The sequence below is a fragment of the Cyclopterus lumpus genome, chromosome 3 (genome assembly GCF_009769545.1).
Source record: "Cyclopterus lumpus isolate fCycLum1 chromosome 3, fCycLum1.pri, whole genome shotgun sequence".
NCBI lineage: Eukaryota > Metazoa > Chordata > Actinopteri > Perciformes > Cyclopteridae > Cyclopterus > Cyclopterus lumpus.
Window position 1 is genome coordinate 12,906,933 of NC_046968.1, and position 17,423 is coordinate 12,924,355.

Genomic DNA, 17,423 nt, shown 5'->3' on the forward strand with positions numbered 1-17,423 from the left:
TTCCTGTCGTCGGCAGATACGAGTATCGTATCGCTACAGTTAAGCTAACTATCGTGTCGCTGACAGCCAAGGCATTGAAATCAGAATAGTTTAAACAACTGTTTATTGTGAATGAGTAATGTAAGCTAACGTGTAACCGTAACGTTGTATATCACTCTGTGGAGTAACGACGGCGTTACCTTTTCTTCCCAGGGTAACATTAGACTGTAAGTTACTTCCTGGTGTACAGGAGCTGGCATTGATCAGGAGCTCTGTCTGTCAGCCATGTATGCCTCAGGGAAATACAGCTCGCGGGGCCCTGCTCTCATCCCGCGGATGAAAACCAAGCACCGCATCTATTACATCACGCTCTTCTCTGTGGTGCTGCTTGGCCTCATCGCCACCGGGATGTTTCAGTTCTGGCCCCACTCCATCGAGTCCGCAGCGGACTGGACCCTTGATAAACGCAGTGTTCACGACGCACCTCTGGTCCACCTCCCTGTCTCCAGTCCGATTCCTGAGAGGGGGGATCTCAGCTGTCGCATGCACACCTGTTTTGACGTGTACAGATGTGGCTACAATCCTAAAAACAAAATCAAGGTAACTGTCTCTCAAAACAACCCTTGTGTCACTGGGCTTACACAAAGTAAGCATATTATTTATTTTCCTTGTTTAAATTATCCCCCATTGTTGAAATTGTTTCTTTTGTAGGTGTACATCTACCCTCTGCAGAAGTTTGTGGATGAATTGGGGGTTCCCATCAGCAGCACTGGACTGTCTCGAGAGTACAATGACCTGCTCAGTGCCATCTCTGACAGTGACTTTTACACTGACGACGTCACCAGGGCCTGTCTTTTTATCCCGTCTACTGATGTGCTGAACCAGAACTCCCTGCGAATCAGAGAGACTGCCCAGGCTCTGGCAATGCTACCCAGGTAAATGTTTACACCAGAAAATAATGATTGTATTGATCAAATTCAACTGTGCAGTAGAGTTTCTCTCTTTCGCCCTTTGCTAGCCCTTTTTATGAACCTCTCACTCTCAAATTACTTGAATGTCTGTGTTGTTGTTCAATCTCAAATGTATCCTTTTAATCTCTTAAAGATGTATCTCTGGCCACTTAACAATGTTTATTGAGTGAGACGAAAACTTAAACATTCTTAAGATTAGGCTTTTGTGAAGTGATGGTTCAAAGTGTCTCTTTTCTGGCCAACATTTAAACATGTAAAATGTTTTTCATGAACAGTGCAATGAAATAGAGAAAGCAATCAATTACATAAAAGTGAGTGTTTTGAATCTTTTAATGAATGTATTCCTCCAGCACTAATCTTGTGTATGTTTTGGTAGATGGGACAAAGGGATGAATCACCTACTTTTCAACATGTTACCCGGAGGCCCTCCAGACTACAATACTGCTTTGGATGTGCCCAGAGACAGGTAGCTACCGTACATCTTGAAAGCCATCTTAATATTATATAATGTGTTCATTATAATCTACATTGAATTAAACAAAACAGTGCCATCAAGTGATATTCTTTTTTTATTCAAAACACTAGAGGAGGGAAGCATGTTGTCAAGATTAATGTTTTCAGGATTCTTGTCAGCACCTTCCCTCTTGTAGGTAGAACTCAAAAGGATAAATCATTGTTTCCTGGTTAGATTAAAATCATTTTCAAAGTTCAATGGATTTTATATAATAACAATTAAGATATAACATATTCTCAAGAGGCCTCGATAAGATGTTTCAAATCTGACTGTATTTGCCAGCTCAGACCTTATGTGTCTCAAGATTTCCTGTAGGCTATAGTGATGGTTGGGTTTTGAAACATCCTTGAGGCAATGAACACCATCTTTAGCTGGAAGGAATTTCCTTGGCTCATTCAGCTGGAGTCAATTTGGTATGGAGCCTCATCAGAACCAGGTGTGTGACTGACAGAGTGTTTCCACTTTATATTCACCTTGCATGAGAATAGAACAGAATCCAAAGTACCTTTTTATCACCAAGTGGACTACATGGAGCATATGAACCAGGGCACTGAGCCCTTCTTGTCTTACATTAGCATTGTTGGGCACAAAAGTTTTCATTGGAGGCAAATTGATGAATGCTTGAATTTGTGTTTTAAATTATGTTCATGCAGGTCTTTTGAAATCCCCAAATTGTTGAAGCAATGTTACAATCCAGGATAATTTGTTTCAGAGCGCTGCTGGCTGGAGGTGGTTTCTCTACATGGACCTACAGACAAGGTTATGATGTCAGCATTCCAGTTTACAGCCCCCTCTCTGCAGATGTTGAGCTGCCTGAGAGACAACCAGGGTGAGCACATCTCTCACATATCATTAACTTGTTTGCACATCATGACTAGATCACAGTCACTATACTTAAGTTATCCATCAACAACTTTTCTTCAGAAAGTGCGCCAAGGGAACATAATGATCTGTGACATTTAAAATAGATTTAGAAAAATATATTAATTTTGGTTTATCAATGCTCTTTCGGCTCGTCTTGATTGAGGAGTAATTTAAAGTCAACAATATAAAGGAGGATAACCAGCTGCTTATCTCCTGTCTCCTTTCCCTCAGGCCACGGCGCTACTTCATTCTGTCTTCTCAAACTGCTATCCACCGAGAGTACCGTGCTGAACTGGAGCGCTTGAAGGAAGAAAATGGAGAAGCGCTGCTCCTCCTGGACAAGTGTAGCAACCTCTCTCAGGGTGCCGCCTCTGCACGAAAACGCTGCTGCAAGGGGCAGGTGTACGACTACCCACATATCCTGCAGGTGGGAAGCACAACTGCATTAAAACCATGTCATACAGTGTCAAGCTGCACTTTGGTTGTTAAATACACTACTTTCTTAAATTTGACAGCAAAAAGAGTCAACAACCAACAACCAGTGCTTGTTATAGACAATGCAGTTAAAGTTTCTGAAAATGTTCTTTCGTTCTAGAACACATCAACAACTGAACATCATTCAAAAGAGCCTGGTTTTAGCTTGTATGTCCAATGGAAAATCACATGTCCCATTAACAATTTGCTCCCAATGTGTCTCCACAGGAGTCTTCATTCTGTGTGGTTTTGCGCGGGGCGCGTTTGGGACAGGCTGCCCTCAGTGATGTGCTGCAAGCCGGCTGTGTCCCCGTCATCCTGGCTGACTCCTACATTCTGCCATTCTCTGAAGTACTCGACTGGAAAAGGTAAGTCCAGAACAGTTGAAACAAGAAATTTGACCATCTGCCATTTTTTCGGGGAAACAAATCTAATGTTTCTGTTTCTGCACAGGGCATCTGTGGTGATTCCAGAGGAGAAGCTGTCAGAGATGTACACCATCCTAAAGAATATTCCTCATAGACAAGTCGAAGAGATGCAAAGACAGGTAATGTGCTGAAGAGAAAATGTCTTGTGGTTATTTAGTGTTGCCACTGGGGTTGGATCACTTAGATGTCATGTGTGAGATGTGCCTGTACCTTTTACCAACCAACCAAGCAAGTCAGTGGAAGCTAAAACTAATTGGATGCGATGGGCAATAGACAGCAATTTGCATACCACCCTTACTTTTGGTAATGTCCTCCGTTGCTCAGTCTAGATTTTAAACATCTTTCAGAAGACTCAACTATGTTGATTTTAGATTGAGTGAAATGCATTAGAGACAGCTCACGTTCTTGTTTCATTTTATATCTGCATTGAGCCACAATAAACAAAAGTGAGAGCAGCTTTGAGAGAAGTGTAGCAGTTCAGCTGCTCCTCGTTCCCTTGTATCAACTGTAGTCCATTTACTAATTATACTGACCAAACAGACATTTTGGGCCCAGGTCTCAGACGAGCTTGGGGTTGGATTACACCAAAAAAGCTCACTCTGCTAACTTGGTAACATTGGTCTGATATTGTCCTCCAGTACTCCTGTCGCAGCTCCGATGGTCTGCAAATGGATTGAATCGGTTTCTCCACAGAAATAATTTTGCTATTAATTTAGTGAAACTAATGGTATACCACAATCTAGGATTTTACTCTGGTGTTGGTCACAGGCCACACTCTAAAACCACACTAAAAGCATATAATGTCCTGTTGTGTGGATGATTATTGAAAAAAGAATAATCATACAATTATTTTGTACCTACATTAAACAATTATTGTGTCTTGTAGAAAAAACGGTTATGAAATCAAGTTGCCTGCATCCTACTTGTTTGGCTTAATTTACTACTTCATATTGAAGTTTGTCTCAACTTTAAGATCCTAGAGCACACTGCAGGAACAGAAATGTGAATGGACATCCTATGAAATGTATTTGGGACATTAGTACAGTCCACCTCAACAAGGATGTTTGTTCTGCAGTGCTGTAACCATTCAGTGTCTGTTGTACCTTCCCTGTTGGATGGGTTCATTTAAATTATATGTGAGAAAACATTGTTATGATTTCTTAAAGCAGAAAAGCTTAAACATTGATTTATGTAGTTAAGATGATGTATTTCACTAGTTTTGCCAACAGAGGGCTCAGCAGCCTTTGCTTTCATGATGTTTGTCTGTGTTCCCATGTGGTCTGACTTGTGATTACAAATGTAAACTAGGAATACTCTACTACTGAAAGGAAAACCCATATAATGAACAACTTATATCAGACGTTTTTTTAGTAAAGTTTAAGGTTTTCTTACAAATTATAGTTACTCCTTTTAAAAACTGCTGCTCCAAAGAAAATGAATTAGTAAAGTCTCAAGTGTGTTTGATTCACACGTGTATTGATATGTAAAGAGTGCAGTTTTAGTTCATCCTGCAGGAACAGGACACCTTGGGATAAACCACAGTTGAGCTTCCACCCGTAGTCAGCAGAACTCATGTTCAAATTTGAGATGATGTAATAGCATTCATTTAGGCCACATTTTAGAAGGTCACATACTAAACAGCTGTGAGAGGTTGACAGCGCTCAAGTGAGACGACTGAGCTCATGATTGTGTTCTGACTTCCATGAGCTTTGTCTATATGGTCATATCCTCAAAATAGGACACATACAATACCGACCTTTATTAGATTAACACAGCCAGATCGGTTGTTTTATTAGCATATGTAAGATGGGTTCAACTTACTCCTCATATTTTCCTCCACTGCCACCTTGGTATTGAGCATCAACCAGCTTTTTATTTCAGTCTGTTGATCATACCTGTCTGCCAAACCTGTTTGTATCCTCCCAGCTCTCCACCATGCAGAGCAGTACACTGGCTGCAGCCCATTTACAGAACAGTCTGCTGTCCTCTCCCTTACACTAAATGCCCTCTTCAGTCAGTCTTCTTGTTCAATCAACCGCTCAGACCTGCCAGCCACGTTGATGGTAGACTATCAGTTGCTTTTTGATCTGAAATGTAATAAAAAAATTCCATTGAGAGTAGCATATTTGATATCATTGAGCGATCAACTCCATCTGATTCATTGTCCAAAGTTAAATATGAGATCTAAAGTGTAAATAGTCACATGGGATATATCTTTTTGTTGCTCTGCAGAATGTTTAGAGACACACAAGCTTAATTCAGTTGTGAAAGAAATACTCTTCTTTTCTCTTAAATGTTCCCTTTTACTTAAATTAAAGTAGTAATAAGTGCACCCAAACTCGGTTACAATTAAAAGTCTGTCATTAAACATTTTTTACGTAGGACAAAGTACACGAGTTTTAGCATAAAAATGTACTTCACGGAGCATTACTATAGCAGCAAACAACTATTTTCTATATAAAGAATAAGATATAGTGTGTGTTAAGAATGATAAATATATTATAATTATTGACACTAATATGTAAACATCACCAATTATGCAGCTGGTAAAACTGGAGCTAGTTTTACTTTACTGGCAGGTAATTTAATCTATAAAAATACATAATTCATTAGTTGATTGTTGTTCAATATTAGTTATATTTTGTATTAACCAGAATCTGTAACGAGTGACGTAAAATGAACAATATTTGCTCTGAGATGTGTAGCAGAATATTGTACTCAAGTAAAGTACAAGGACCTCAAAATGTCACTTTATTGCAATTAGTTTAAATATTACATTGAAGTACTTGAGTCATTTTACTTACTACTTTACACAATGTCACTGTGGTAGTCAACATGGGTCTAACTAGCACCAAGACTCTAATTCCACATAACTGCTATGGTATGGTCCTGCTAGTTTATGTTTTAGCCCTTTTAATAAGTACTGATTCACACCCGGGAGACAAGGTTATTATTCAGGTCTTGTATGTGAGTATAGAGATGTTTTGATCACAGTTAAAAGTATAGTGCTAATAATTCGTGAGCAAAACAATATTTCAAGTGAGCAGCGTGCATGATTGACTTAGTTTCACTGCTGTTTTTGATTATGTCAAAAACACTAATGATTACCTGGTTCTGTCCACAGCTCACTGGTTGCCAATTCAGGTCTCTAGGTTGAATCATCTGTCAGGCACTTGACAACTTCCTCTGAGTGAAACAAAGTGATGCAGACTACTGTAATATAATCTGTTTTTGATCATCTCTTTGACCTTATATTTGTACTATTTTAAACAACAAAGGAGTGGGTGCTGCTGGGGTACTCGCTCAACTCAGAGGAAATGAGAAGATCATTTCGGTTTTAAACAAGCGTTACATCGGACCTCTTTTTCGTTTGACTTGCAGAGGAATACATTTTTGACAAGACTCTTGGGATTGTTTGCATTGTTTCTCAATATTTACAGCAGGTTTATAATTACAGTTTGCGTTAAACGTAATTTTAATTTAGTTTGGTCAGAGTTGCTATATTTGCTGCTACACAAACAAACAAAGTGTAGACTCGAGGCTGCATGCTGCAAATGGAAGATGGTGTAAAAGGATTCTCTTCCTCGCTTAGAAAACGGTCTCTTCTTCCACGCTCATAAAAATTCCTGCAGGCGCTGGGAGAGGGTGGAAGGTGGTGCTATGGGCCTTTGGGCCAGCACATTTTGCTTTCTGCCTCCCCCCCCCCCCAGTCGGAAAATAAACTTTCATTACTGGTTGATTTATGGGCCGTTGGGATTCTCCCCTGAGATTAGAGAGTCTTTTTGGATTCTCTATGAAAATATATGCTGTTTTTGTGTTGTTGTTCGACCACAGTTATTTTACTTAGACATGGTTGATGTAGGCAATGGTCACATGTTCATGTGCGCCTAAGAATGTTCTTTGTTTGGGGCACACATAAGCCAATAATACATGTTGTTTCATTGCAAAATGAGGAGATAGAAAGCTCGCTCTGTGCTTTACGCACACATACTTAAATATTCACGTCCTCTCCTCCAGAACTGTGGGTCATTGAGGAGCTGGTGGAGTCAGGTCAGTGTAACACGGGGCCTCCTGGCAGGAGACAGTGTTGTTTGAAGCGTCATTAACTCTTGTAGGGTTCTCTTTCCTCTGAACTGTCCCTTGAAGTTTCTAACTAGAATAGGAGCCTGCAGGGGGCACGGGGGCTGGACCCGTACGTCATGGTCAGTGGCACTGCTCTAAGTTGATCAGGCTATTGAAACGTTCACGTTTTATGCTATAAAAAGTGAAAGAATTCATGAACCCTATGGAATTGTCATTGATTTTGAATTTCTCGACCCTAGCGCCTCTGAATAAACAAATTCAATATACAGGTATTATTTTTCATCTTTGCAGTGCTAAAAAGTTATGAAGTGAATCTTGAATGAGGGCGGTTGGAGTTGAGTATTCCAGCGGCCAATGTGATGACAATAAGATATGGGTTAAAAGTTCAGTTATCATTAAAGTCTGCTTTTCACATCAGAGATCTGCTGAAACAAAACAGGCACAGTCCAAAGAGTTTTTAGAGAGCTTCAGAGGAAAAGTTGTTCAAGGTCAGGAGGCTGAAGAGGGCCACAAAACTGTTTTTAAAGACTTTGACCGGGGGAAAATCTGGATTTCACAGCTATGACTTCACACTGGTGTGATCTTCTGACATGTAGTGACTGTACTCCAAAGCACAAACTGAGTGACTGAAAACCAGTTACATAAGCATTAACAACACATCCATGGAAAACAATCTTATGCGATTTAACTGTAGAACGTAGGATTTTGTTTGTGTTTAGACTTGACTAATACTAAATATTACCTCTCAATCCTTTGTGGTGGGGTCTGTATCAGTAGAGACCCTGCCCTCTGCCTGTATTTTCTTATTTTGCCGTTTCTGGGCGTCAACCTAATGCCTAATAAATACATATACCGACCAGGTGCCAGATCATGAGCACGCAACCAAGAGATAGCTCCGAAAATGGTGGACACGTAATGCAAATGTAGAGTTGGAATGCCAAGTGGACAAAGTTCGTTCCAAGATGAAAGTGAGTCTGGGGTCGGCTTCGCAGGCGAGCACCCCGAACCGTGGTCAGCGGGGAGTGCCCAACTTTGAATGTCCACCTTAAGTATTACTAATAATTGATCATATAACTTAATAAAAAAATTATTGACATTTCAGTTATGGTGACTAAATATAGAAACGAATACAACGTTTTCACCAGTACGCAGCATGTTTTAAAAATGAAAACATTTGTGATTTTTTTGTTTTTTCATCAATCAATGCAAATATATAATTCAGCCTCTCTGTGAAAGTTGAACAGAAAGATACATTAATATACATTTTGTTAAATGTTTAGTGCAATGATGAGCTCTTTTATCCCGCCCATTTTTGTCACTTTGGTACAATTTAAGAAGTCTGTTCCATCTGTCCATAGGCACGCTGGTTCTGGGAGGCCTACTTCAGCTCCATGAAGGCTATTGGCTTGACAACGCTCCAGATCATCAATGATCGCATCTACCCTTATGCTGCACGGACGTATGAGCAGTGGAACAATCCACCCGTGGTGGTAAGTAACTCTGTAGACCTGATGTTCATGTGCTTTTTTCCCAAGTATTTGTAACTGTAAGCCATTGAGCTAGACTATTATATCCTAACTTTCCATTGTTGTCTGTCAGAAGTCTCTGCTATTGAGTTATATATCTTCCAACATACTACTCTATCATCTACACAGTCTGTGTGCTCGACTATACTGAGCAACTCTGTTGTATTCCCGAGAAGACGTTTTATTGCAGACATCTGAATGAAACCCATCCAGGATGGAGCTTTGACCATACAGACGCTCACAGTGCCACAAAAGCTTTCCCACTCTCCTGGGCCTTGTAAGTCGAAGCCTCTGTGGAAGAGTGACAGAAGATGCCTTCAGTCTTTCTGAAGCGCCACACATGCTGCGCCTCACAGTTTGGTATACACCCAGCTAGCTCTGAGGCTGCCAGTTTGTGTCAGCAGTTCTGCTCGAGGAGGATGCCTCCGTTGTGGTGAAAAATAAGTTCCTGTATATCTGAGTCATGTGTTTGTAGAGAGAGTGCTGGATGTGAAGAATGGTGTGTTTAGCATCCCTGTGGTTGTGGGAGTTTGTGGCTGCAGACAGCTTGGCTGTGCGACCATCTCTCAGGAGTTGTTAATCAGTACAGTCTGATCTAGAGTCTCCTCCATCCACCGTCTGTGGGGTAGAGGAGTGTCCGCATGAGCATGCGTGTGGATGCATAATAGTGTCTTTGCATCTGTCAAATGTCTACAAGTATCCCAGTATAAGTAGATCCACTAAATTGCTGAGTTTAGAGAGATGGCAGTCCTGTCAGGTTGCCTTGGTGTAAACAAGCAGTGCTCTGAGGGGTGTTGTTTGATGTTTGTCATTCAGGAATAGATTTACAATCAAGCTGACCATGGTTGTCTGTTTTTTTCCTCTGAGCAGATAGTCTGCAGTTTTTGTTTGTTTGTAGATTGTTAATCAGCAGTTACACCTGACATTGCCCACTTATGTCAAAGTGTCCAACCCCGAGTCCCATCCATCAGTACCACTCGGGTCTCAAGGTTTGTTCAGACCCAGAGGAGGTTAATCGTGTCGGGGTACAGACCTTTGGCCATTCCAGCCTGAGATAGGAGATGAAGTGTTTCTCGATGGATTCAGTGAATGGATGGTGAGAAGAACTTGCGCAGAGCACTAAATAAATCAGGCAGACTTTTCCCCCCTCTCCTCCTGTCGTCTTACGGCTGGTAATGGAAAGCACATTTCCCAGGATTGCTGGTGCCTTTGGAGGGGTGGGGTGTGTGGGGTTCAGAATACAGGACAGGCTGCTTTTTGTTTTAGAGCTGGAGGTGGTGGGCATACTTTTAGGTTTCTACATTACAAGAATCGGAGCATCTTAGAGTTTAAAATAAATGGGAGTGTGAAAGTCTTATTTAATCACTATCTTAGATTTTAAAAATGTTGAATCTGTCCTCTTGCACATTAGTTTTTAAAACTCTGGTGAAGTGTTAACTTTCAACTTTATTTTGAGGGTGTTTACATTCTGATACTGATTAACCATGTACTATATAAAGTGTATTATGCTATGTTCACACTACGAGGGACACAGCAACAGGCTACAAGTAGTTTTCAATGGAAGTCGGTGACATGAAGCTGCAAACTAACGCTGGCTGCTGCATGATGGACGTGATGTGCTACAAATCAAAGTCACATGTTTATATTTCACCATTTCCACTGTTCACCCACTATGGATGGGAATTCTTTAAATACCCTAAAAACTGAAATTCAGCACTTTTACCCTCAGTCATTTTCTATTGAAAACCAGTTTGCTGAAATAAAGCCAAGATGATAATAATAAAAACTAATACTGATTAAGATGATACGGCATCTTGGGTTGCAACTGTGATTGCATCGTTGAGATTAAAATCAAAAGATTAGATATAATCTACCAGTACTGTACTTCTGGATCTGTGTACATAAGTAATGCATATATGTGCGAATGTGGTAACGTTGAATGTAAAAATGTATTTCTGTTTCAGTGGGAGTGTTTCTATGGTTTCTACCGATAAAGGGATAGGACCAATGGATGAAGGCAATTTGAATATTTTATCTGGCTCATAATCTACATCCCCCTAAAATAATAAGGAACCACTCAAGCAGTTCAAATAACCAAATAAAATGCCCCTTCTCTTCCTATTTTAGTGTCAGTTTAAAGTATAAAAACAAATATACTCCCTCAGATCTGTTTGTGACATAATGAGCTGCGGCTTTCTTTTCATCTAATTTATTCAGTTTGACAAATGACTTAAGTGGTCTCTAACCTCTTTTATTCTGTTTAAATGCATCTGTGCTCGGTATAAGTGTTAGTTTAATTATTTCCCCCTCGCTTGTTTGACAATGTGAGAATGACACAAGGAAGTTTCCACTTGCCAGTAAAGATTTTTTATTGGTGATGCAGTCACTGATGTTGTCTAAAAGGCAGTGGCTGTGTCTCTGTTGACACACTCGTGTTGATACTTTGGAAGGAGCCACATAATCACTGTGTGGCCACCTTGGCCCAGAAGAAAACAGGGTTTATATGTACTTCAAGAAGCCCACAGAGTTACTGTGTTAGATGTGCTCTCATTGCCCCTCTCAGAGTGTCACTGTAACCAGGGTGGAACATGTGTGTACCCTTTGAAGACGTTTATCAAGAGTGAACCCTTGTGCTCCTATATTTGCTGGTGTTTGAGTAGCACATGCTTGTAAATGAGAGATTCAGTTTGTCTTTTTATTTAACTTGAGAAAACATTCTTTGTAAACAAAAATGTTATTGTTTGCACACAGACAACAGTAGTTGTGCTGGATTTGGTGTCACTGTAATCTAAATGACTAACATTTTGAAGTTTAGTATTTAGTACGCATGCCATCAGAAACCTCACCTGTGGCTTCCTCACTTGGCGTTCTGACTGGAAGCTTTTGGCATCATGAGCTCTGCTTCTGTTAACCCCTGAGAGACATTAAGTCTTGCTCCATAAGAAAAAACACAATCTGGAAATTACTGCATGTGACCTCACCGTCCAGTGAAGCACTATTATAGTGCATAAAATCATGGAACACATGACAGGTTAACACAGAGGACATAAGGCAGGCTCTACAGTAGCTTTCCACAGACACGAAAAGGAATGGATGAAGAAGAAAAAAAGATAATGTTTGTGGCCTAAATAGTTTTTCTTTGTTTCCCGTCTCGTGTAGAAGTGGTCCAGTGTGAACAGCCCTCTGTTCTTGCCACTTATCCCACCAAGAGCACCTGGGTTCACTGCAGTGGTGCTGACCTACGATCGTGTTGAGAGTCTTTTCCGGGTCATCACAGAAATCTCTAAGGTGCCGAGCTTGGCTAAGCTGCTGGTGGTGTGGAATAACCAGAACAAGAGTCCTCCTGAGGGTGAGTGTAACAAATTCTCATTAAAAAATAAGAAAGTTCATGAAGCTTTCAAAAGATAGTTGTTGTTGTAAGAGTTTAGGTGTCTGTCTTTCGTAATGTTCGTTAATGATGATGATGCCACATCATCAATAGTCTATCATTGATGTGTCATAGTAAGCTCTTATTAGTTGTTATTTATTACATCTTGTGCTCAGATTATTTGCCTTAATATGGCAATTAAGTATACAACAGTCAATCGTGCCTTTCCCATTGATTGCTTAACTCAGACGAAGACTGTTCTGGACCTGGAATTAAATCGGTCCTGCTGCTGTAAGAGTTGGCAAATGTAATGAGACTACTTTGAAGTGCTCCCTCGTGGCTGTGAGTTGCCTTTTCATTAGAGGCATCAGAGGCGCCTGGCTGGAGCTTTGTGACCTATTAGAATTAACTGGGGGCCATTGACGGGTCAGGCTCATGGGGCTCAGTCCAATATGAAGGCCGAGTCCCACATTCGCACCGTGCCTTGATCTGATGTGTTTACAGGCTCCTATCCGTTCCTCCTCATTTTCTTTAAGAAAATGCTGTAAAGTAGGTTTTTTTTGCAAGTCTGAAGATGGTTTCTAATACAGACCTTAATTGACATTATGTTTAACAAATGGTCTTAACCTGCTTGCAGTGTTTGAATCTGTTCTAATAAAGTATCTCGACTTTTATCGATATGTCAGCTGAAAATAACTATTTTAGATGCAGAAGGCAGCTCTAAAAGCCACAGCTTTAGGAAGTCACAGAAGAATGAATAAACAGTATCTGCATTTTGACCCATGCCGAGTTTGTTTTCAAATTCACATAATAGCCTATAATACCCCTCATTCCTGCTGTCTCTTTCCAAACTTAAGAATAAAAGAAGAGATGACGGCAACATGGACAGAGTGAAAGGAGCAATTCTGGGCGTTTAACATTGCCGTTTTAGCGAGAATAGCTTTTGACAGGAGACCTCAGACGTGGTTAGCAGGACCTGGAGCTCTTCTTATAAGCTGCCAGCTCCCAGTTCCCCATTAATGAGGGGACACATTCTGTGTGATCTGTCTTTGCCACAGTCCGTGCCATGGACACTGCCCAAGACGTTTGAAATGCTCCCCTGAAAAAACACTTTGTTGATCTTGAAGAATCGTAGTGTGGTTAGATTTGCACATGCTTGAGGTTAGCTTAGCTATATGAGTCAGTGAAGTTAAACTTCCAGAGCACTGTTTTCCGCTGGCTTGAGAGACTTAAAATATCCTTCAGTGGTTAATTATGTCATCATTTCTCACCCAACTTTAGACACATTTTTAAAGGCTGAACAACATTTATAAATATCGCCGCTATCGGCCATATTTATAAATGTTGTTCAGCCTTTAAAAATGCGTTATAGTGTGGACATACTGTATATATGCATCGATGTAGGGATGCAACTAACAATCGTTTTTAATTATTTAATTTGCTGATTATTTTATCAATTAATTGCTTAGTTAATGAAACGGCAGAAAAATAGTGTAAAATGCCAGTTGCCCAGAGCCCAAAGGGACATCTACGAAAAATATAACCAGCAAATCTTTGCATTGGGAAGCTTGAACCGGCAATGTTTTTGCCAGTTTAACCGATTTAATGGACTGAATTGTTTCAGCTTTGTATCTGTGTATACAACTATAAATGCTGTTAATGTTTTGGTTTGCTCTCTACAGAGTCTCTTTGGCCAAAGATCGGTGTTCCTCTCAAAGTAGTGCGAACGAAAGAGAACAAGCTGAGTAACCGCTTCTTCCCCTACGACGAGATCGAGACAGAAGCTGTGCTAGCGATCGATGATGACATCATCATGCTGACAATCTGATGAACTGCAGTTTGGCTACGAGGTGAGAAAAAGACCCTCTTTAAAAAAACACAAATTTAAAACAAAGAAAGAAAAATACCTTGACTATTCTTTTCCCATCTTTCCTCCGACGGAACTCATTGCAGGGGGGACCCATTTCAAGTTGATCCCAGAGTTTAAAGTCATTCAAAGGGATTACAGTCTCATTCTGCTTTCGTTAGGGATTTGACTGCCTGCTGAACGTGTTTGATGTGTGAGGAATGATGACAGGTCGAGAACTGATGCTTTCCATGCCCACATACTTGGTCGGGCCCCACTTAGACAGGCACACTCACCTGAATCCCTTTAGAAGCCATTTAATAAAATTGTGCTCAGTTTAAGGATAATTACATGGAATTGTAGGCCGGACAGGGGAGCTGTCTGTCTAACCAGATGATCAGACTGGCTGCTGGTGTCAAGCCTGAGATACTCAGCCAATCAAAAAGCTACTTCTATCTGAAAATATCTCGGTTGTGATTTCTTGGGGTTCAAAGAACTCTCTTTAAAACACCCCTTAATCACTTGTGTTTTAGTGTAAGACAACACCTTTAGTTCAATTCGCAAGAAAAGGGATGAAAATCTGTTTCCTGTCCTGGTCCAGGTATGGAGGGAGTTCCCAGACAGGCTGGTGGGCTACCCAGGACGGCTGCACCTTTGGGACCATGAAATGGGGAAGTGGAAGTATGAATCGGAGTGGACTAACGAGGTCTCCATGGTTCTAACTGGAGCCGCCTTCTACACAAGGTGACATGGGAAAAGTGTGAAATTTAAGAGGTTTTCACACACATTTATTGCTGTTGTACATATGTTTGGTTTTTGCTTAGTAATATTGTACACGGTACCAATTTTGAAAAGGAACTTGTCCATTGCATCTGAATGTCGAATTGAAAAAAATTACGTTTGCAGAAAGGATTTGTGAATTTCCGGCAGACCTCTATTATGGGTATGCATAGTATTTCAGGGAAGAAGATTACAGTGATGGATGAGCAGAATGTCAAAGGTAGAGCAAGGTTATCTCACTTCTCCTTAAAAGCTCATACACCCCATTAAATTCAAAGCAAATTCTAGTGCAGTGGTTCCTCCTACATACTCTTGGGTCACCATGTCAGACAGTGTCTGCATTATTGTACATAATGAGTCTGCAGTATATCTATGTATGACACCTAGTAATCATTTGCTCTTCCGAATCCGTTTCATTCCAGTACTTCAACTATTTGTACACATACAAGATGCCTGGAGACATCAAGAACTGGGTGGACGCGCACATGAACTGTGAAGATATTGCCATGAACTTCCTGGTGGCTAACATCACGGGCAAAGCGCCCATAAAGGTACGTTCATATCTCTGGCTGGGAGGGGTGCTTTGAGCTTGCAGGGGAGGCTGACTGGCATCTCTGGGTTTGATCAGCTCTCACCCTTCGACTTCTCCGCCTCTCCCCCTTCCCATCACACTGACTGTGCCCAGGTGCAGGGGCCCGAGTTAAAGCCCAGCCTTAACCTTCCCTTATCTCAGTGTCACTCACTGGCACTCCCCCTCTGAGTATGTTATCCTAAGCTCACCGGGGCTCACGCACACCCTGCCATCAAATCACAGGCTGCAAACTTCCCTGCGCCTGCACCCGCTCTCCCACCATATCTCCCATATATCAGGTTCCTTCAGAAAACACCCACCCTGTCCAACCAACCCCTTCTGTCTTCCTCTCCTGTGTGCCTCTCACTTTCTTCTGCACGCACGCACACACGCACACACAGGTTCAGAGCGTTGGGTGCAGGCATGTGTGGGGGTTTGGATGTGATGGAGGTTAGACAGCGGAAAGCCATTCTCCATATATCTCTCCAACTCCACTGATGAGATTACTTTTTTCTGCCAGCTGTGCTCAACAAAAGTTCTTGTAGGATGTCATAGACTTATTTCGTCAGACTGGACAGTTTTATTCACGTCTGTCTTGGCTGCTCAGGTTTAACAAACAGTTGTAGTGAGCTGACATCACTGTGTGACTTTGTTCTGCTTCTGTTTAGGTGACCCCCAGGAAGAAGTTCAAGTGCCCTGAGTGCACTGCCATTGATGGACTGTCCCTGGACCAGACGCACATGGTGGAGAGGTATGACACTTGTTTTGGAAATCATGAATGAAATGAGCAAAAAAACTTTATTTATTTATTTTGTGTGAGTGTGTACAACTGGAAATATCTTGTTGCTCTGTTTTTGTCTGTAACTGAAGCAGCGTTGCGTGTGTTGCACCTATGACAGAAGTAGTTATTATAGCTGTTCGTCTTCAGTTTGTATCCTTTTTTTGTTTTGTTCTGAATATATAAATATGTATTTAAATTGAATTTAAATTTGGTGGAGCAAAAATTAGATTTTGAAAATACTGTTTAAAAAAAAAATACAGTAAAAAAAATGTTACGCCTAAATTATTTAAAATTCTTCCAGTTACCTGTACAAAATAAACACACAAGAACTATGACTGGATGTATCCTCCACATGCCAGAACATTTAGATGGGCATCTTTCAATTGCTTAAAGGGCAAAGACATCATCCAGCAAACATCACTAATCTGAAGCTGCTAAAAGGTGTGTTTTGTTTTAGCAGCTTTTGAAGTAAATGAGTTGTGTTTTCGTCCCTAGATCTGAGTGCATCAACAAGTTTGCATCCGTTTTTGGTACGATGCCTCTGAAGGTGGTGGAACACCGTGCGGACCCTGTGCTCTATAAAGACGACTTTCCAGAGAAGCTCAAGAGCTTCCCCAACATCGGCAGCCTCTGACCCGCCTGTAACAGATGTGTGTATCCTGTCACAGCCTCTACTCTGCAACATTTCTCACCAACTTTGTCTTTTACATTTAAGACATCAGTATTCAGACTAAAGGGGTCCCTGCGCCTCTCACCTTTCGATTCAAGTGACTTTCTCTTTGATTTTTAGATGTAATGTGGAAGGCAAAATGACAGGTCACTGCAATATGGTGATGAGTGTAAGGAGAACAATTTGTTTATTTGGCTGAAAGTGAAAGATCAAACATTTACCAATATGAATGCACACACTAATGTTACATTAACTGCTATCAGAGGGTCACCCTGACATGATGTTCGATGGACAAGCTGACTGGCAGGAGGCTTGTGGTCTCTCACTGTTACTGTTTTGGAGCTGGAAGCTTTGGGCTTCAGCCGCTTTGGAATCAGTGTATACAGTGTATATATTTGTATTTTGCAGCAGTGCTGTATAATAGTCATAATTTATGTTGCCCCAATGAGGAATTGTTTTCCTTTTCAACAGATGGCATGGACCTGATTATTTTTGCTGTCCTGTATTAAAAGTAATACATGTTTAATTGACATTGATATATATATATATATATATATATATATAGACAT

At 40.9% G+C, this 17,423-nt stretch overlaps 1 protein-coding gene across 1 annotated transcript; it reads left to right on the forward strand.

Annotated features, from left to right (window-relative positions):
- The first annotated feature begins 210 nt into the window (after positions 1 to 210).
- On the forward strand, positions 211 to 17,423 carry ext2 (exostosin glycosyltransferase 2). The gene is given in 15 exon segments (XM_034525928.1): positions 211 to 579; positions 691 to 914; positions 1,327 to 1,416; positions 2,177 to 2,293; positions 2,560 to 2,755; positions 3,031 to 3,170; positions 3,256 to 3,349; positions 8,672 to 8,803; positions 11,999 to 12,188; positions 13,889 to 14,028; positions 14,030 to 14,056; positions 14,654 to 14,812; positions 15,255 to 15,383; positions 16,072 to 16,154; positions 16,680 to 17,423. Coding segments are annotated over 15 exon segments (2,175 nt in total). The 5' UTR covers positions 211 to 264; the 3' UTR covers positions 16,819 to 17,423.